The sequence below is a fragment of the Pseudophryne corroboree genome, chromosome 4, assembly GCF_028390025.1.
Source record: "Pseudophryne corroboree isolate aPseCor3 chromosome 4, aPseCor3.hap2, whole genome shotgun sequence".
Taxonomy (NCBI): domain Eukaryota; kingdom Metazoa; phylum Chordata; class Amphibia; order Anura; family Myobatrachidae; genus Pseudophryne; species Pseudophryne corroboree.
The window spans coordinates 739,457,518-739,479,487 of NC_086447.1; the positions used below are offsets into that span (position 1 = coordinate 739,457,518).

At 45.5% G+C, this 21,970-nt stretch overlaps 1 protein-coding gene across 3 annotated transcripts in view; it reads right to left on the bottom strand.

The window, feature by feature from the left end:
• Positions 1–14,024: 14,024 nt before the first annotated feature.
• The window catches only part of GINS1 (GINS complex subunit 1), a 99,907-nt gene continuing 91,961 nt past the window's right edge, over positions 14,025–21,970 (bottom strand). For all 3 annotated transcript variants that reach the window (XM_063918123.1, XM_063918122.1, XM_063918121.1), the window contains exon 7: positions 14,025–14,195. In XM_063918123.1, coding sequence (XP_063774193.1) covers positions 14,127–14,195 — 69 coding nt within the window. In that variant the 3' untranslated portion in view covers positions 14,025–14,126. The remainder of the gene's footprint in view (positions 14,196–21,970) is intronic.

Here is a 21,970-nt window from a genome sequence, read left to right on the forward strand (position 1 = left end):
TTATACCAAAGCTCCCAAACGGGCGGGAGAGTGCGGATGACTCTGCAGCACCAAATGAGCAAACACTAGGTCCTCCTCAGCCAGGGTATCAAACTTGTAGAACTTTGCAAATGTGTTTGAACCCAACCAAGTAGCTGCTCGGCAAAGCTGTAAAGCCGAGACCCCCTCGGGCAGCCGCCCAAGAAGAGCCCACCTTCCTTGTGGAATGGGCCTTCACCGATTTTGGAAGCGGCAATCCAGCCGCAGAATGAGCCTGCTGAATCGTGCTACAGATCCAGCGAGCAATAGTTTGCTTTGAAGCAGGAGCACCCAGTTTGTTGGGTGCATGCAACATAAACAGTGAGTCAGTCTTCCTGACTCCAGCCGTTCTGGAAACATATATTTTCAAAGCCCTGACTACGTCCAGCAACTTGGAGTCCTCCAAGTCCCGAGTAGCCGCAGGCACCACAATAGGTTGGTTCAAATGAAACGATGACACCACCTTTGGGAGAAATTGGGGACGAGTCCTCAATTCTGCCCTATCCATATGGAAGATAAGATATGGGCTTTTACATGACAAAGCCGCCAATTCCGACACACGCCTAGCCGATGCTAAGGCCAACAGCATGACCACTTTCCACGTGAGATACTTTAGTTCCACGGTCTTAAATGGCTCAAACCAGTGGGATTTCAGGAAATCCAACACAACGTTAAGATCCCAGGGCGCCACTGGTGGCACAAAAGGGGGCTGAATATGCAGCACTCCCTTAACAAATGTTTGAACCTCAGGCAGTGAAGCCAGTTCTTTTTGAAAGAAAATGGATAGGGCCGAAATCTGGACCTTTATGGACCCCAATTTTAGGCCCATAGTCACCCCTGACTGTAGGAAGTGCAGGAAACGACCCAGTTGGAATTCCTCTGTAGGGGCCTTCCTGGCCTCACACCAAGCAACATACTTCCGCCATATACGGTGATAATGTTTTGCTGTCACGTCTTTCCTAGCCTTAATCAGCGTAGGAATAACTTCATCCGGAATGCCTTTTTCCGCTAGGATCCGGCGTTCAACCGCCATGCCGTCAAACGCAGCCGCGGTAAGTCTTGGAACAGACAGGGCCCTTGTTGCAGCAGGTCCTGTCTGAGAGGCAGAGGCCATGAGTCCTCTGTGCGCATTTCTTGTAGTTCCGGGTACCAAGTCCTTCTTGGCCAGTCCGGAACAATGAGTATTGTTCTTATTCCTCTCTTTCTTACTATTCTCAGTACTTTTGGTATGAGAGGAAGAGGAGGAAACACATATACCGACTGGTACACCCACGGTGTCACTAGGGCGTCCACAGCTATCGCCTGAGGGTCCCTTGACCTGGCGCAATATCTTTTTAGCTTTTTGTTGAGGCGGGACGCCATCATGTCCACCTGTGGCAGTTCCCATTGGTTTGCAATCAGTTGGAAGACTTCTTGATGAAGTCCCCACTCTCCCGAGTGGAGGTCGTGTCTGCTGAGGAAGTCTGCTTCCCAGTTGTCCACTCCCGGAATGAACACTGCTGACAGTGCTTGCACGTGATTCTCCGCCCATCGAAGAATCTTTGTGGCTTCCGCCATTGCCATCCTGCTTCTTGTGCCGCCCTGGCGGTTTACATGGGCGACCGCCGTGATGTTGTCTGACTAAATCAGCACTGGCCGGTTTCGGAGCAGGGGCTCTGCTTGACTCAGGCGTTGTAAATGGCCCTTAGTTCCAGTATATTTATGTGGAGAGAAGTCTCCAGACTTGACCACAGCCCTTGGAAGTTTCTTCCCTGAGTGACTGCCCCCCATCCTCGGAGGCTTGCATCCGTGGTCACCAGGACCCAGTCCTGTATGCCGAACCTGCGGCCCTCGAGAAGGTGAGCACTCTGCAGCCACCACAGAAGAGACACCCTGGCCCTTGGGGACAGGGTGATCAGCCGATGCATCTGAAGATGCGATCCGGACCACTTGTCCAACAGATCCCACTGAAAGATCCTTGCATGGAACCTGCCGAAGGGAATGGCTTCGTATGAAGCCACCATCTTTCCCAGGACTCGCGTGCAGTGATGCACCGATACCTATTTTGGTTTCAGGAGGTCACTGACCAGAGATGCTAATTCCTGGGCCTTCTCCACCGGGAGAAACACCTTCTTCTGTTCTGTGTCCAGAATCATGCCCAGGAAAAGCAGACACGTCGTAGGAATCCGCTGCGACTTTGGAACATTCAGAATCCAGCCGTGCTGTAGTAACACTTCCTGAGAGAGTGTTACGCTGATCAACAACTGCTCCCTGGAACTCGCCTTTATGAGGAGATCGTCCAAGTACAGGATAATTATAACTCCCTTCTGCCGAAGGAGTATCATCATTTCGGCCATTGCCTTGGTAAATATTCTCGGTGCCGTGGACAGGCCAAACGGCAACGTCTGGAATTGGTAATGACAGTCCTGTACCACAAATCTGAGGTACTCCTGGTGAGGTGGGTAAATGGGGACATGCAAGTAAGCATCTTTGATGTCCAGCGACACCATAAAATCCCCCTCTTCCAGGCTTGCAATAACCGCTCTGAGCGATTCCATTTTGAACTTGAATTTCTTTATATAAGTGTTCAAGGACTTTAAATTCAGAATGGGTCTCACCGAACCGTCCGGTTTCGGTACCACAAACATTGTGGAATAGTAACCCCTTCCCTGTTGAAGGAGGGGGACCCTGACAATCACTTGCTGGAGGTACAGCTTGTGAATTGCCGCCAGCACTACCTCCCTTTCCATGGGGGAAGCTGGCAAGGCTGATTTGAGGTAACGGCGGGGGGGATTCGCTTTGAATTCCAGCTTGTATCCCTGAGATACAATTTGTATAGCCCAGAGATCCACCTGTGAGCGAACCCACTGGCTGCTGAAGTTTCGGAGACGCGCCCCCACCGCACCTGGCTCCGCCTGTGGAGCCCCAACGTCATGCGGTGGACTTAGTGGAAGCAGGGGAGGACTTTTGTTCCTGGGAACTGGCTGCATGGTGCAGCTTCTTACCTCTACCCCTGCCTCTGGCAAGAAAGGATGCGCCCCTGACCCTCTTGCCTTTTTGGGAACGAAAGGACTGCATTTGATAATACGGTGCTTTCTTAGGCTGTGAGGAAACCTGAGGCAAGAAAGTCGACTTTCTAGCTGTCGCTGTAGACACGAGGTCCGACAGACCGTCCCCAAACAATTCCTCACCCTTATAAGGCAAAACCTCCATGTGTTTTTTAGAATCAGCATCTCCTGTCCATTGCCGAGTCCATAAGACCCTCCTGTCAGAAATGGACATAGCATTAATTCTAGAGCCCAGCAGGCAAATGTCCCTCTGAGCATCTCGCATATATAAGACGACGTCTTTGATATGGCCCAGGGTTAGCAAAACAGTATCTCTGTCGAGGGAATCTATGTCGTCTAACAGAGTATCTGTCCACGCTGCTACAGCACTACACATCCAGGCTGAAGCAATAGCAGGTCTCAGTAGAGTACCAGAGTGTGTATACACTGACTTCAGGATAGCTTCCTGCTTTCTATCCGCAGGCTCCTTTAGGGCGGCCGTATCCTGAGACGGCAGGACCACCTTTTTAGATAAGCGTGTCAGCGCCTTGTCCACCCTAGGGGATGTTTCCCAACGTAACCTGTCCGTTGGCGGGAAAGGGTACGCCATCAGTAACCTCTTAGAAATCACTAATTTCTTATCAGGGGAACTCCACGCTTCTTCACACAATTCATTTAATTCATCAGATGGGGGAAAAGTCACTGGCTGCTTTTTCTCTCCAAACATATAAACCCTCTTGGTATTAACCGGGTTACTCTCAGAAATGTGTAATACATCTTTCATTGCAATAATCATGTATCGGATGGCCTTGGTCATTTTAGACTGTAAATGTGCCTCATCATCGTCGACACTGGAGTCGGACTCCGTGTCGGCATCTGTGTCAACCATCTGAGATAGAGGGCGTTTATGAGCCCCTGACGGTTTCTGAGTCGCCTGGGCAGGCGCGGGCTGAGACCCCGGCTGTCCCAAGGCTGCAGCGTCATCACACCTTTTATGTAAAGAGTTTACATTGTCATTTAAGACCTTCCACATATCCATCCAATCAGGTGTCGGCCCCGACGGGGGCGATACCACACTTATCTGCCCTTGCTCCGCCTCCACGTAACCTTCCTCATCAAACATGTCGACACAGCCGTACCGACACACCACACACACACAGGGAATGCTCAGACTGAGGACAGGACCCCACAAAGTCCTTTGGGGAGACAGAGAGAGAGTATGCCAGCACACACCACAGCGCTATATAACACAGGGATTTTCACTGCTAATAAGTGATTTACCCAATAGCTGCTTTTTTTGTATTGTTTGCGCCTTAATTTATGTGCCCCCCCTCTCTTTAAACCAGTCTTGTACCTGGATACTGCAGGGGAGAGCCTGGGGAGCCGCTTCCAGCGGAGCTGTGAAGAGAAAATGGCGCTGGTGTGCTGAGGAAGAAGGCCCCGCCCCCTCAGTGGCGGGCTTCTGTCCCGTTTTCCATGTAAAAAAAATTGCGTTTTTTTTTTACATATATACAGTGCTAGACTGTATATATGTATGTTTTTATGCCAAAGGTACTTCAATTGCAGCACCCCCCCCCCCCCATCCTACAGTGACCGGAGTGTGTAAGTGTGCTGGGAGCAATGGCGCACAGCTGTGGTGCTGTGCGCTACTTAATGAAGACAGGAGTCTTCAGCCGCCGATTTCGTAGTCTTCAAGCTTCTGTTCTTCTGGCTCTGCAAGGGGGACGGCGGCGCGGCTCCGGGAACAGACGATCGAGGACAAGTGCCTGTGTTCGAACCCTCTGGAGCTAATGGTGTGCTTCTCTCCCCTTAGTCCCACGTAGCAGTGAGTCTGTTGCCAGCAGAAGCTCACTGAAAATAAAACACCTAATAAATACTTTCTTTACTAGTAAGCTCAGGAGAGCCCACTAGGAGCACCCAGCTCTGGCCGGGCACAGATTCTAACTGAGGTCTGGAGGAGGGGCATAGAGGGAGGAGCCAGTGCACACCAGATAGTACCTAATCTTTTCTTTAGAGTGCCCAGTCTCCTGCGGAGCCCGTCTATTCCCCATGGTCCTTACAGAGTTCCCAGCATCCACTAGGACGTCAGAGAAAAGGGCCCTAATTTGCACACCTTAATTAGGTAGTGAGGTGCTACTCTGCTTGAGACTTAGTGGTGCGGGGCTCCCTGTGCCTGCTGTGGCTGGGTGTCCCTGGGGCATGGCAATTTAACACTATTTCATCACTCCATGGCACTTATAGTTTGTTTTATATATATGTAACACCTTCACATAATTTTCTTTTACTCCTCACATTATTCACACATGCAGTAGCAGCTGCTCCTACCTCTTTAACCCTATATTTTTGTCACTCCTGCGATGCCCTGGGGTTGTCTGGCTGGGTGGCTCTGGGGTGTCCTGCCCCCCGGACCTGAACCCCTATAGTTAGTGTTAGGGACTTACCCAATGAGAGGCTACATTGATGCGGTGGGTAAGCTCATAGCCCTGGCTAGGAATATGCTAAGTGCCTCTGGTTACTACAGGTTGAGCTAGTGTGAGATAGTGCACCTGCTACCTTTTCCCTCTGTACACTTTACTAAGTCTCAAACAGAGTAGCACCTCACTACCTAATTAAGGTGTGCAAATTAGGGCCCTTTTCCCTTGGTGGTCCAGGACCAATTCAACTTATTTATGGTCAATATAAAAAGGTAAAACCAGTGCTGGTGGCTGTCAGTCATAAAATATAGGGGTAAACAGAAATAAATCTTAATATATACAAAGAACAGTCTTACATGCGCGGAGAGTCGTTCCAACAATAATAATAATAATGGCAGTCCAAGAAACGATTTTCAGTTTTCCTCATATGATGCCATGTAAAAAGAAACCCAATGGTATGGTATTGTATAATAAACCCAAATGTGCAACACTAATAAGGAAGTGTGAAGTCCAATCCAGGATGTTTGAAACCCACAAATTCTTTTTTAGTTTGCATCCTACACGTGATGAACGAAAAGACGCTCACATGTATGCTTACTTTTAACAAGCAGGTTGCATTCACATAAAGGTATCTTCACTCAGTGGTGCCGATGTATCCAATCCACACACATACTCCAAATAATAGGGACAGTTAAGATCTTTTTTAAAAGTCACTAAGGGAAAATTACAATGTGGTCCAACACATACACATACACCTGGGTTCCATCCATAATAGTGTTCTAACAGTGAAACTATGCAGGTGAACACAATGAGACAGACACTAATCTGTAAGCGTTGTGTACAGATTTGTCCATTGACATACTTGCTGCAGTCACGCTGAACAGCCCTTGAAGTTGCGCTGTTGTGGCAGGACTCGTGTCTTTTTGCGTTTTTTCTTAGACACAACGTAATGTAATAGGATGCATAAACAGCTTCTGCTGACTAAAATATGTGGCATGCCTATGTCTGCGTCTCCCTCTCACTTTCCTCCCACACACACCCCACAGTTTGTCTTTTCCCAATGACTCCATGCTGCATTCTCAGCTCCCCCATCCTAAAGTCCTGTATCCCCTCACCAAGCCACTCTTACCCCAGGGAGACTCACCTGCGCTGCTCTCCCTAGTACCCAGACCCCACCAGGAGAGGCCAGCACAGGGCACGGGAATCCTGGCCAGCGGAGCTGCTGTCATGTCTCTTAACTGCCTGCAACATTGCTGAACCTGGAAGAGCTGGCGCACACTCACACCGCACACAGTGCGTGAGGGGCTCCTGTCACTCTGAGGCTGCGCCCACACCACCTATTTGGACAAGACAGCTCACATCTCTGCAGGGCACTAAGTAGCATATTCCTGGGGCCCGGTACAGGTGTCCCCTTTGACCGCCCTGCAATAGGGTTCATTATTTAAGAGTAGAGAATCTATGGCAGATTAGTATGTGCAATCAATATAGCTACAGACTGGACTTACTACTAACAAGTACGTCAGGCCATTAAAAAATTATACATTTCCCTTGAGGGCGGGGTGGTGTGGGCTCCGTACTCCATAGTCTCCATATCCCAATTGTACAGCAATGGTACAGTAAAGTCGTTCCAGCAGCTGAAAGAGGAATTTGGTTTACCTAATTCTTACTTTTTTAGGTTCCTGCAACTCCGGCATGCCCTGCAATCGCAATTCCGGGACTCGCCCCCGGCGCTCCTTCACTTCCCCATAAAGACCTTTTTGAGTTCGCTGGGCCTGGTTAAGGTGATATCTTTTACCTACTTGTACCTGTTAAAAACAGTTCATGCAGAACCTTTGCCGGGTCTCCGTGGGCGTTGGGAGGGTGATTTGGACCCCATTAGCGAGGAGGATTGGGAACTTGCCCTGGAATACCCAAGTGTGGTGACCAAGTCGCTCCGATTTCAAACAAATACAGCTCTTTATCTTGCATAGATCCTTTGACACCGGCTCGCTTGGCCAGGTTTAGGGCTGGCAGTACAGCTAGTTGCCCTAAATGCGGGGTTGACGGGGGATCCTTTTGGCACCTGGTGTGGGAATGTCCGTCCATTCAGGTATTTTGGTCTGGGGTCGGGTCGATTCTGGAGCACACGGGGACGCCTGGGAGCATGCAGACTCCGAGATTTTGTATACTGGGAATGGAGGGTCCTGCCTCGGGGTCCAGGTGGGAGGGCCTTTATGCTCACACTATTTGCGCTTTAGCCAAAGTGTGCATTGCGCGGACTTGGATGGCCCCACGTTCCCCTACTATATCGGCATTTAAAGCCCTGGTCAATGATACTCTCCTTAAAGACCGCTATGTATACATGAAAAATAACGTTATGTCTAAATATGAGAAAATATGGTCCCCATGGATTGAATCTGTGTACTCCTCTCCCCCGCCTTGGTGATGCGAGAAGCACTGCGCCTCGGAGGAGGGGTGTGGTGTGGGTTCGTGTGATACCAGGCTGTGATATTATTTGCTACTATGCACACCTCACGTATTTTCTGCTTTAATGTACTACTGCCTCCTGCTGTCTTTTTTTTTCTCTTTCTTCTCATTCTATTGTTCTTTTTATTATTTTTTGTTAATGTTATAGGAGTTTCGGTAGGCTATGTTATGGTCTACTAGGTGGAGATGATACTGTTGGATAAATGGGGTGGAAATTAAAATAAGATTTTACTTACCGATAAATCTATTTCTCGTAGTCCGTAGTGGATGCTGGGGACTCCGTCAGGACCATGGGGACTAGCGGCTCCGCAGGAGACAGGGCACAAAACTAAAGCTTTAGGATCAGGTGGTGTGTACTGGCTCCTCCCCCTATGACCCTCCTCCAAGCCTCAGTTAGGATACTGTGCCCGGACGAGCGTACACAATAAGGAAGGATATTGAATCCCGGGTAAGACTCATACCAGCCACACCGTATAACTTGTGATCTAAACCCAGTTAACAGTATGACAAACGTAGGAGCCTCTGAACAGACGGCTCACAACAATAACAACCCGATTTTTTTGTAACAATAACTATGTACAAGTATTGCAGACAATCCGCACTTGGGATGGGCGCCCAGCATCCACTAAGGACTACGAGAAATAGATTTATCGGTAAGTAAAATCTTATTTTCTCTGACGTCCTAAGTGGATGCTGGGGACTCCGTCAGGACCATGGGGATTATACCAAAGCTCCCAAACGGGCGGGAGAGTGCGGATGACTCTGCAGCACCGAGTGAGAGAACTACAGGTCCTCCTCAGCCAGGGTGTGCCCCTGACCAAGTAGCAGCTCGGCAAAGTTGTAAAGCCGAGACCCCTCGGGCAGTCGCCCAAGATGAGCCCACCTTCCTTGTGGAATGGGCATTTATATATTTTGGCTGTGGCAGTCCTGCCACAGAATGTGCAAGCTGAATTGTACTACACATTCAACTAGCAATCGTCTGCTTAGAAGCAAGAGCACCCAGTTTTTTGGGTGCATACAGGATAACAGCAAGTCAGTTTTCCTGACTCCAGCCGTCCTGGAAATCTATATTTTCAGGGCCCTGACAACATCTAGCAACTTGGAGTCCTCCAAGTCTCTAGTAGCCGCAGGTACCACAATAAGCTGGTTCAGATGAAACGCTGACACCACCTTAGGGAGAAACTGGGGACGAGTCCGCAGCTCTGCCCTGTCCGAATGGACAATCCGATATGGGCTTTTGTGAGACAAAGCCGCCAATTCTGACACTCGCCTGGCCGAGGCCAGGGCCAACATCATGGTCACTTTCCATGTGAGATATTTCAAATCCACAGATTTGAGCGGTTTAAACCAACGTGAATTGAGGAATCCCAGGACTACGTTGAGATCCCACAGTGCCACTGGAGGCACAAAAGGGGGTTGTATATGCAGTACTCCCTTGTCAAATTTCTGGACTTCAGGAACTGAAGCCAATTCTTTCTGGAAGAAAATCGACAGGGCCGAAATTTGAACCTTAATGGACCCCAATTTGAGGCCCATAGACACTCCTGTTTGCAGGAAATGCAGGAATCGACCGAGTTGAAATTTCTTCGTGGGGCCTTCCTGGCCTCACACCACGCAACATATTTTCGCCACATGTGGTGATAATGTTGTGCGGTCACCTCCTTCCTGGCTTTGACCAGGGTAGGAATGACCTCTTCCGGAATGTCTTTTTTCCCTTAGGATCCGGCGTTCAACCGCCATGCCGTCAAACGCACCCGCGGTAAGTCTTGGAACAGACATGGTACTTGCTGAAGCAAGTCCCTCCTTATCGGCAGAGGCCCTGAGTCCTCTGTGAGCATCTCATGAAGTTCCGGGTACCAAGTCCTTCTTGGCCCATCCGGAGCCACGAGTATAGTTCTTACTCCTCTACGTCTTATGATTCTCAGTACCTTTGGTATGAGAAGCAGAGGAAGGAACACATACACCGACTGGTACACCCATGGTGTTACCAGAACGTCCACAGCTATTTCCTGAGGGTCTCTTGACCTGGCGCAATACCTGTCCAGTTTTTTGTTCAGGCGGGACGCCATCATGTCCACCTTTGGTCTTTCCCAACGGTGCACAATCATGTGGAAACAACTTCTCGATGAAGTCCCCACTCTCCCGGGTGGAGGTCGTGCTGAGGAAGTCTGCTTCCCAGTTGTCCACTCCCGGAATGAAAACTGCTGACAGTGCTATCACATGATTTTCCGCCCAGCGAAGAATCCTTGCAGTTTCTGCCATTGTCCTCCTGCTTCTTGTGCCGCCCTGTCTGTTTACGTGGGCGACTGCCGTGATGTTGTCCCACTGGATCAATACCGGCTGACCTTGAAGCAGAGGTCTTGCTAAGCTTAGAGCATTGTAAATTGCTCTTAGCTCCAGTATATTTATGCGGAGAGAAGTCCCCAGACTTGATCACACTCCCTGGAAATTTTTTCCCTGTGTGACTGCTCCCCAGCCTTTCAAGCTGGAATCCGTGGTCACCAGGACCCAGTCCTGAATGCATAACTGTGGCACTTTAGTAGATGAGCACTCTGCAGCCACCACCACAGAAGAGACACCCTTGTCCTTGGAGACATGGTTATCCGCTGATGCATCTGAAGATGCGATCCGGACCATTTGTCCAGCAGATCCCACTGAAAAGTTCTTGCGTGAAATCTGCCGAATGGAATCGCTTCGTAAGAAGCCACCATTTTTCCCAGGACCCTTGTGCAATGATGCACTGACACTTTTCCTGGTTTTTGGAGGTTCCTGACTAGCTCGGATAACTCCCTGGCTTTCTCCTCCGGGAGAAACACCTTTTTCTGGACTGTGTCCAGAATCATCCCTAGGGACAGCAGACGTGTCGTCGGAGACAGCTGCAATTTTGGAATATTTAGAATCCACCCGTGCTGTCGTAGAACTACTTGAGATAGTGCTACTCCGACCTCCAACTGTTCTCTGGACCTTGCCCTTATCAGGAGATCGTCCAAGTAAGGGATAATTAAGACGCCTTTTCTTTGAAGAAGAATCATCATTTCGGCCATTACCTTGGTAAAGACCCGGGGTGCCGTGGACAATCCAAACGGCAGCGTCTGAAACTGATAGTGACAGTTTTGTACCACGAACCTGAGGTACCCTTTGTGAGAAGGGCAAATTTGGACATGGAGGTAAGCATCCTTGATGTCCAGGGACACCATATAGTCCCCTTCTTCCTGGTTCGCTATCACTGCTCTGAGTGACTCCATTTAGAATAGGTCTCACCGAGCCGTCTGGCTTCAGTACCACAATATAGTGTGGAATAATACCCCTTTACTTGTTGTAGGAGGGGTACTTTGATTATCACCTGCTGGGAATACAGCTTGTGAATTGTTTCCAATACTGCCTCCCTGTCGGAGGTAGACGTTGGTAAAGCAAACTTCAGGAACCTGCGAGGGGGAGACGTCTCGAATTTCCAATCTGTACCCCTGGGATACTACTTGTAGGATCCAGGGGTCCACTTGCGAGTGAGCCCACTGCGTGCTGAAAACTCTTGAGACGACCCCCCACCGCACCTGTTTGTACGGCCCCAGCGTCATGCTGAGGACTTGGCAGAAGCGGTGGAAGGCTTCTGTTCCTGGGAATGGGCTGCCTGCTGCAGTCTTCTTCCCTTACCTCTATCCCTGGGCAGATATTATGGGGACGAAAGGACTGAGGCTGAAAAGACTGTCTTTTTCTGCTGAGATGTGACTTGGGGTAAAAAAGGTGGATTTTCTAGCTGTTGCCGTGGCCACCAGGTCCGATGGACCGACCCCAAATAACTCCTCCCCTTTATACGGCAATACTTCCATGTGCCGTTTGGAATCTGCATCACCTGACCACTGTCGTGTCCATAAACATCGTCTGGCAGATATGGACATCGCACTTACTCTTGATGCCAGAGTTTCGCATATATAGAAATGCATGTTTTAAATGCTCTATAGTCAATAAAATACTGTCCCTGTCAAGGGTATCAATATTTCCAGTCAGGGAATCCGGCCAAGCCACCCCAGCGCTGCCCATCCAGGCTGAGGCGATCGCTGGTCGCAGTATAACACCAGTATGTGTGTATATACTTTTTAGGATATTTTCCAACCTCCTATCAGTTGGCTCCTTGAGGGCGTCCGTATCTGGAGACGGTAACGCCACTTGTTTTTATAAGCGTGTGAGCGCCTTATCCACCCTAAGGTGTGTTTCCCAACGCGCCATAACTTCTGGCGGGAAAGGGTATACCGCCAATAATTTTCTATCGGGGGAAACCCACGCATCATCACACACTTCATTTAATTTATCTGATTCAGGAAAAACCACATGTAGTTTTTTTCACACTCCACATAATACCCTTTTTTGTGGTACTTGTAGTATCAGAAATATGTAACATCTCCTTCATTGCCCTTAACAAGTAACGTGTGGCCCTAAAGGAAAATACGTTTGTTTCTTCACCGTCGACACTGGAGTCAGTGTCCGTGTCTGTGTCGACCGACTGAGGTAAAAGGACGTTTTAACGCCCCTGACGGTGTTTTAGACGCCTGGACAGGTACTAATTGGTTTGCCGGCCGTCTCATGTCGTCAACCGACCTTGCAGCGTGTTGACATTATCACGTAATTCCTTAAATAAGCCATCCATTCCGGTGTCGACTCCCTAGAGAGTGACATCACCATTACCGGCAATTGCTCCGCCTCCTCACCAACATCGTCCTCATACATGTCGACACACAAGTACCGACACACAGCACACACACAGGGAATGCTCTGATAGAGGACAGGACCCCACTAGCCCTTTGGGGAGACAGAGGGAGAGTTTGCCAGCACACACCAAAAACGCTATATTATACAGGGACAACCTTTATATAAGTGTTTTTCCCTTATAGCATTTTAATATATATATATATATATATACATATCGCCAAATAAGTGCCCCCCCTCTCTGTTTTAACCCTGTTTCTGTAGTGCAGTGCAGGGGAGAGCCTGGGAGCCTTCCCACCAGCCTTTCTGTGAGGGAAAATGGCGCTGTGTGCTGAGGAGAATAGGCCCCGCCCCCTTTTCGGCGGGCTTCTTCTCCCGTTTTTCTGAGACCTGGCAGGGGTTAAATACATCCATATAGCCTCCAGGGGCTATATGTGATGTATTTTTAGCCAGAATAAGGTATTATACATTGCTGCCCAGGGCGCCCCCAGCAACACCCTGCACCCTCCGTGACCGTTGGTGTGAAGTGTGTAACAACAATAGCGCACAGCTGCAGTGCTGTGCGCTACCTTCATGAAGACTGAAAAGCCTTCTGCCGCCGGTTTCTGGACCTTCAATCTTCAGCATCTGCAAGGGGGGTCGGCGGCGCGGCTCCGGGACGAACCCCAGGGTGAGATCTGTGTTCCGACTCCCTCTGGAGCTAATGGTGTCCAGTAGCCTAAGAAGCCAATCCATCCTGCACGCAGGTGAGTTGAACTTCTCTCCCCTAAGTCCCTCGATGCAGTGAGCCTGTTGCCAGCAGGACTCACTGAAAATAAGAAACCTAAAAACTTTTTCTAAGCAGCTCCTTAAGAGAGCCACCTAGATTGCACCCTGCTCGGACGGGCACAAAAACCTAACTGAGGCTTGGAGGAGGGTCATAGGGGGAGGAGCCAGTACACACCACCTGATCCTAAAGCTTTAGTTTTGTGCCCTGTCTCCTGCGGTGCCGCTAGTCCCCATGGTCCTGACGGAGTCCCCAGCATCCACTTAGGACGTCAGAGAAAAAAGTCTACTATGTGATATATAACCTGTTTACAGACATTAGTTTTGAGTTTGGAAACTATATGGGAACGAATGTACATGTGATGTAATATACCCTGTAAATGAGATTCACATATACTCTAAACTGGTGTAATGCGCATCCTATATTACCGGATTTCTCATGTACAATGATTTGTCTGTATTGCCGAGCCTTTTCCGAATAAAAATATTCTATTTAAAAAAAATTATACATTTAGTTTAAGCACAGCAATGTACTCAATAGGGCAGCTCTTTGTGTAATATTTGGATACGGTAAAGGGTTGATAAATTGAAACTAGTGTCTATAAAAAGAAGAGAAACACAAAAACAGCCCCAACAAGATGTAAATTGATTTAATAAAGGCAGAAATACATATTTACAAGATACACAAAAAGTTAATGCTAATCCAAAGTAGTCTGTAGAGGACACAGAAACCTGCTTAGGACAACACATGCTCCAGAATGCCTTGTCGAATTAACTGTTCACACTTCCATCTGGGCAAAAAATGCTACCAAAAAAGAAAAAAGAAAATATTGTAAGCATGAGCATTTATCTGCAGCCAGAATATATCAATGATCGTTAAATAAAAGTAAATGATGTTTTAGAAGCATCTTCATTTTGCGTTCATAATCCTTGTTTAATTTTTTTTTGTTAGAGGTCGAGTCTCCCATACCAGCGCAACGGAGATAGTGCTTTCCGGCGGCTCAATGTTCACGGCTTTGTTTCATGCACAAACCTATTAAATGTATTGTATAATATACATACAGCCTGAAAGTCGTAAAGTGAATATGAAATAGTCTAAACACACAGTATATTTCTGAGTCCCATCCCCAAGATATATCATTACAGCGTGCAAATATTCCAAAATACGGAAAATCTGGCATCCAAAGTACTTCTGGTGCCAAGCATTTGAGTGTGGAAACTCAACTCTAAAGCTTGGTACACATTTAGCAATGTGTACCCAGCCCGACATCGCTGTCGACGGTTCGCTGCATGCCGCAAATGCATACACACTGGCCGATGCCAGGTCTGCCACATGTCATCGCTAGCAACATCCCCCATCAGCCCTGCTGCAGGGCAGACAGGGGATGTCGCTAGTGACCTGCGGGACCGTGCATATCCTGGGTACACACTAGATGTACCCACTAGATCGCTCCAATCCGCGGGATCGGGCAACATATTGTCTAGCGTGTACCCAGCTTAACTGTACATTTTGGATCTTCGGAGACAGCGGACTGCTATAACAGCACACATTTTAGGTGTTGCTTAAAAGCATCACTGCCAAAGAAAGGATACAAATGTAAACACTACGAAGAACTAGAACATGAAATTCATGCTGCTTAAGAACAACAGTCCCAAAAGGGGTAACCTAGGTCACACATGGAGTAACAATACTCGCTATTGAGCCAACAAGGCTAAAATGTGTTAAGAAATATTTGTGGGCAAATGTCTGCATTATAAAATTACACAACATCCACTGCAGTGGCATCAGATCTCCCACAAGCCTTACCCCTCCCCAAACCCATGTGGTAATAGATCCTCCAGTGGCATTACCCCACCACCACTCTAGTGGTAAAAGGGTGGGTAGGGACAGTAATGCTCTTGCTTTCAATTGTTGTATCTCTGCCCACTTTCACAAGATGCTCATACTTATGTCTTACATCTAGCTCCTAAAAGCAACGACAGGCAACAAATAGTCAATGTCCTCATTGAAGTATACCTCTCCCACAGTGGCAATGCATCTTGCAGTGGCATCTGCCCCACCTTAAGTGCAGTGCATAAGTCAGAGGTTGATCAGTGTCCCTGCTACAGCTGATCTCTGCACTCAGACATCATGGTAATAGTTATCAAAGGTTATGTTTTAAAACAGACTTGCTTTCAAAATGGCAGCGGTCAGGGAGGAGGGTATGGTCGCACGGGACAGCATCTGAGAAAAGCCACCTGCCTTTAGGTTGAACAACATATAACAAAGTACTAAACCAAAATAGCCATCATCTGTGGTCTATTTGTACATAATGTTGTGCTCCTCTTTGGGGACATGGGATAGTAGAGCCCATCAGTGACAGCAAAACATTGGGCATAGCATAGCCAGAGGATGCTGGTGGCTGATTAAATGAGGGGAGGGGGGTCAGCAATGGGACTGGTAAATAATACATAGCATCATCCTCAAAAGGTGCTATGTTCCAATGCGCACGTGATGAAAAGCTCAACTTTTCGTTGCTTCTTAAAACCTGTTCGCACTTCCCCGCCATAGCTGCCAGCACGGTAGCATCATTTGTAGATGCCGAAGAAAAAATAAAAAAATCTGATTTCGTCTGCGGTGAACATTTTGGTAGAAGTATTAACCCAATTTGTCAGCAAAATGTCAAAATAGATTATATATATATATATATATATATATATATATATTTCTAAAATATGAATGAAAAAGGGCGCCTCATAGTGCATGAACCAGTTTTAAACAAGAATTTATTTTTCACTTCTTTATACACACTCGGTTTAAAAGTGACGTACCAGATGCGGCGGTCTCAACCACCGTAAGTATACACGTATAGTAACAAATGAGTGGGTATACCACTAGCAGTATCGATCAGCAAGCTCACCACCGACGTCTGCTCCTTCACGCCAGGCCACACCCCTACGCGTTTCGTCACGATGGACTTCGTCAGAGGGTTGGCCCGGTGTAGCACAACCTTCCAATATATAGTAACACTCATCCAATCTAGATAACAGCATTATTAACCCATTTAGATAAAAATAGCATCAACGTGAAGCAATTCTGCTCCTATTTAAATATACACCTATACTTTTACATTTAATACCAGCCATAAGCAATTCTAATACTTTAACAATGAAAAATAATCAAAACATTAAAATCTATTTAAAACCACCTGTGGGTAGTTTCATTAAACTCACCCATTAGTTCCAATTAGCTAAAAAAACCTTTCTACCAAGGTGTTGATATTTTAAACAGAATAGTTAATTTAAAAAATCCTCTCCTCCCCTGATTTTTAACTCAAAAATGGAGTAATTTAAATACCTTCATTTAAACCTGCTGGATATAACGTTTTAAGGGTCATTATCCAAAAGGTCTCTCTTCTAGCCAACAATTTAAGTCGATCTCCGCCTCGTTTATCCAATTTCACATTTTCTAGGCCCATAAATTTCATTTTATTTGGGTTACTTTTTTGGCAGGTTTTAAAGTGTCTGGGAACACTATGATTTTCAAGATTGTTTTTTATATTCCTATAGTGCTCTAAAATACGTAGTTTTAAAATTCTTTTAGTTTTACCCACGTACTTTTTTCCACAGCCACATATAAGCATATAAACCACAAATGTGGTATTACAATTAATAAATTGCTTTACCGGATATTCTTTTTCTCCCCCACTATCTACAAATGTTTGTTTCCCTGTTAACCCATATGTGCACATTTTACAATTGCCACAATTATAGAAACCATTCTGTTTCCTCAAGAAAGTGCTACATAAAGTGCTAGTTTCCTTAATGGAAAATTCAAACAAAAGATAGTTACACATGGGGCACTATAGACAAACTCCCTTTACACGTCGATACCTCATGATAAAGGGATCGATTGTGTGAGAGCAGTTTTGTCACGTGATCCGTCCATGGAAATTAAGAGAATTGATTTTATTGTGGATTGTTTGAATTTTGTGTTAAAACACAATTATTTTACTTTTTTGGGGGATTATTTTATCCAACGCTGCGGGACGGCGATGGGGACGATTTGCGCCCCAAGTCTAGCAAACATATACTTGGGGGAATGGGAACAAAATTGCATATATAATAATAATAATCCTTATAAAGATCAGATTGTGATGTTTAAGAGATATATAGACGATTTGTTAATAGTATGGGAGGGTTCTGAAACATCGTTCTCCGAGTTTGTACAGCATTTACAAGTTAGTTAATGAATATAATTTGTGTTTTACATTTAATACGCATAGATCACAAATTCAATATTTAGACCTGAATCTTGGTAGTAAAGAGGAGGGAAATAATGTAGATATATGCACTTATTTTAAACCAGTTGATAGTAACAACTAACCAAGGTAAGACAGCGCTGACTGAAATGAATTGCAATATTAAAATGTATTTAATAAATCATTAATAAAAAACATATGACAAACATTAATAATTGATAATCGAATATCTCACTGCTTTGATACATTCATAGTCACCATGCATGGATTGAAGTTTGTAGATTGCTTATTGGAATGTCCCTGTAGGATCCGCACATTTCTAATGTCCCTTATCCTGGGGTCGTAGCACAATCCCCTGGCCGAATTTATGAGTTAAAGACAACGCTGGAGGATTATCTGTCCCAGTATTTAGGCAGTACAACGGGGAAGTCCTCACCAGTATCGCGTAGCAGTCTTTCAGATTCGGTCCTTGTACTTGGATTTTGGGTGTAAATAGCGCTATTTTCCGGTGTCCATAGGGTTCCAAATGTAAAGATGAATCCAATGCAGGTGATTTAGGCTAACACCTGACGCGTTTCACAGCTCCCTGCTGTTTTATCAAAGGCCTTTGATAAAACAGCAGGGAGCTGTGAAACGCGTCAGGTGTTAGCCTAAATCACCTGCATTGGATTCATCTTTACATTTGGAACCCTATGGACACCGGAAAATAGCGCTATTTACACCCAAAATCCATGCATGGTGACTATGAATGTATCAAAGCAGTGAGATATTCGATTATCAATTATTAATGTTTGTCATATGTTTTTTATTAATGATTTATTAAATACATTTTAATATTGCAATTCATTTCAGTCAGCGCTGTCTTACCTTGGTTAGTTTATTTTTATTTATGTATTGTTATAGGTGTGACTGTCCTATATAGACAGCTGCTATATATAAATTGGAGCCACAACTTAAAGCGCCCCTTCCAAATTAATTTTTGGTTTTTTCCAATCCTTTGATAGTAACAACTACCTGGATTATAACAGCTGTCACCATGATAAATGGAAGAAAAATCTTCCCTTCTCACAATTGCTTAGGTTAAAACGTAATTGTACAGATATAGGTAAATTCGAGGATCAGGCTAATATATATGCAACCAGATTTAAAGAAAAAGGTTATCCCAAACATCTGGTAGATTCAGCTCTTAATAAAACGCGGCTATTAGATAGAAAACAGTTGATCCAGTATAAAGAAAAAAATCTGGAACATATGAAAGGTAAACATAAAAAACTGGACTGTCCATTTGTTACGCAGTATAATGCAAAGGTGAATGACATCCGTAACAGCTTGGAAAAACACTGGCACATTTTAAAAATGGATTCAGTGCTGGGTAAAGCAATAACAGAGAAACCTAGTTTGGTGTTTAGAAGAGCAAAAACTCTGAAAAATCATTTGGCTCCGAGTGAACTCCCTCCCATTAAGGAAACTAGCACTTTATGTAGCACTTTCTTGAGGAAACAGAATGGTTTCTATAATTGTGGCAATTGTAAAATGTGCACATATGGGTTAACAGGGAAACAAACATTTGTAGATAGTGGGGGAGAAAAAGAATATCAGGTAAAGCAATTTATTAATTGTAATACCACATTTGTGGTTTATATGCTTATATGTGGCTGTGGAAAAAAGTACGTGGGTAAAACTAAAAGAATTTTAAAACTACGTATTTTAGAGCACTATAGGAATATAAAAAACAATCTTGAAAATCATAGTGTTCCCAGACACTTTAAAACCTGCCAAAAAAGTAACCCAAATAAAATGAAATTTATGGGCCTAGAAAATGTGAAATTGGATAAACGAGGCGGAGATCGACTTAAATTGTTGGCTAGAAGAGAGACCTTTTGGATAATGACCCTTAAAACGTTATATCCAGCAGGTTTAAATGAAGGTATTGAAATTACTCCATTTTTGAGTTAAAAATCAGGGGAGGAGAGGATTTTTTAAATTAACTATTCAGTTTAAAATATCAACACCTTGGTAGAAAGGTTTTTTAGCTAATTGGAACTAATGGGTGAGTTTAATGAAACTACCCACAGGTGGTTTTAAATAGATTTTAAAGTTTTAATGTTTTGATTATTTTTCATTGTTAAAGTATTAGAATTGCTTATGGCTGGTATTAAATGTAAAAGTATAGGTGTATATTTAAATAGGAGCAGAATTGCTTCACGTTGATGCTATTTTTATCTAAATGGGTTAATAATGCTGTTATCTAGATTGGATGAGTGTTACTATATATTGGAAAGTTGTGCTACGCCGGGCCAACCCTCTGACGAAGTCCATCGTGACGAAACGCGTAGGGGTGTGGCCTGGCGTGAAGGAGCAGACGTCGGTGGTGAGCCTGCTGATCGATACTGCTAGTGGTATACCCACTCATTTGTTACTATACGTGTATACTTACGGTGGTTGAGACCGCCGCATCTGGTACGTCACTTTTAAACCGAGTGTGTATAAAGAAGTGAAAAATAAATTCTTGTTTAAAACTGGTTCATGCACTATGAGGCGCCCTTTTTCATTCATATTTTAGAAATCATTGTCTGCCGGTAGTGGATACTGGCTTAGAGGAGACGCCGATCTCAAAGATCTAATGTGCAACGGAGACCTATAGACACCATAGGATATACCTGGTTGGTCTTGGAAATTATATTCTGGAAGCTGGGACTTGTGGTTCCACGGATTGGAGAATAGACTTGCGCACTGACTTTTTGTGTGTGTATATATATATATATATATATATATATATATATATATATATATATATATATATATATATATATATATATATATATATATATATATATAGTTACCAGCACTTCATACATGTACTTCAGTATTTCATAGCAACTGATGTTGGTCATGACCAAGTTGCCTATAGTGCAAAGCGACAAACAGAGGATGCAGCACTTACTGCATTGCACGGTATATTGAGCCATTTAAAAACAAAAAAATACAATACCTATGCTCCCCTTCAGACTCTCCACAAAACTTCAAACGGGCTCTCCAGACCCACTTCTTCACCAAACCGTCTCCCATCCCAAGCACTCTGTGGCCCGTGCTCAATTTCTACCATGTCTGTGTCACCTCTCTGTGTGCCCCACCCCATTAGAATGTAAGCTCTCACAAGCAGGGCCCCTCTTCCCTCATGTAGTTTTAAGTCTTACTTAACCTCTCTCATTTTCAATACTCCCTTTGATGGCATCAAATGCCTTGTTTTTTTGCCGCCCTGATACTTATTTCAGTGTTGTCTGCAGACACAGCTGTGTTTATAAACCCTGTACTTGTCCTATATTGTAAAGAATTGTAAGTCAGTTTTCTTGTTTTGCCTATTTATGTAATGGAACCTGGGGTTGTGCCTGCAGAGTCCCGTGCACCTGCTACACGCTGCTTTCAGGTCCGTGTAGCGATAAGATGGTGCTCCGGCATCTAGTGGGCAGATGCCGGGTCGCGCCTAAGCTCCAACCCCCTGCCGTCATGGCGCCTTTTTACCTCCGTCCCGCTCCTTTAACTGAAGCGCTGTGGGGACTGTGGAACCGCCGTTGAGTGCTCCGCTCAGCTGCTCTCCCCGCTGCCCGTCACTCCATACAAACCTGCTGTCTTCGGCCTGCTAGCCAATGGTGGCAGACGGCGGGGGGCTCTCATTGCCAGCTATTACGCAGTTGCAATGGATACTCCCCAGGACAGAGGTCCAGCAGTCGGGGACCTGGGTGCCGACCCCGCAGGGTGGGAATGGGTCCCTCCCGGTAGCTCCATCAGTGCAGGGAAACCGGGGCCAGCTGTCTCGCTGTTGTTGTATCAAAATAAATGAAAATTAAATGAAAACTGTGGAGCACCTCCAGAGAATGCCCGGTTCTAAGGGCACTTTTTTCTAAACTGGTCAGGGGGGAAGCGTAGAGGGGAGGAGTCTGCCACACAAATTTTTTTAGTGCACCCGGCTCATGAACCCAGTCTATACCCCACTGTAACATCCATCCCCAGCATACCCTATGGATATTAGAGACATAATAATAATAATAAAAAATAATAATATAGGATATTCTTTACCTACTACAGTTCAGCTTTTAACACAATTATTCCATCTACACGTGTGACTAAATAGTCTCATTTAGATATTAGCCGCTAGATGTGTAACTGGATTTCTTGGTTAACAGATCTCAATTAAACTGGGGAGTTCCGTTTCTGACAAAACCATGATACGCACTGGTGTGCCCGATGCGTGCATTATAACTCCAATGTTAAATTCCTTCTTCACTTACAACTGTTACTAGTTCCAATAAGATCACTATATTTGCAGAAGACACTGCTA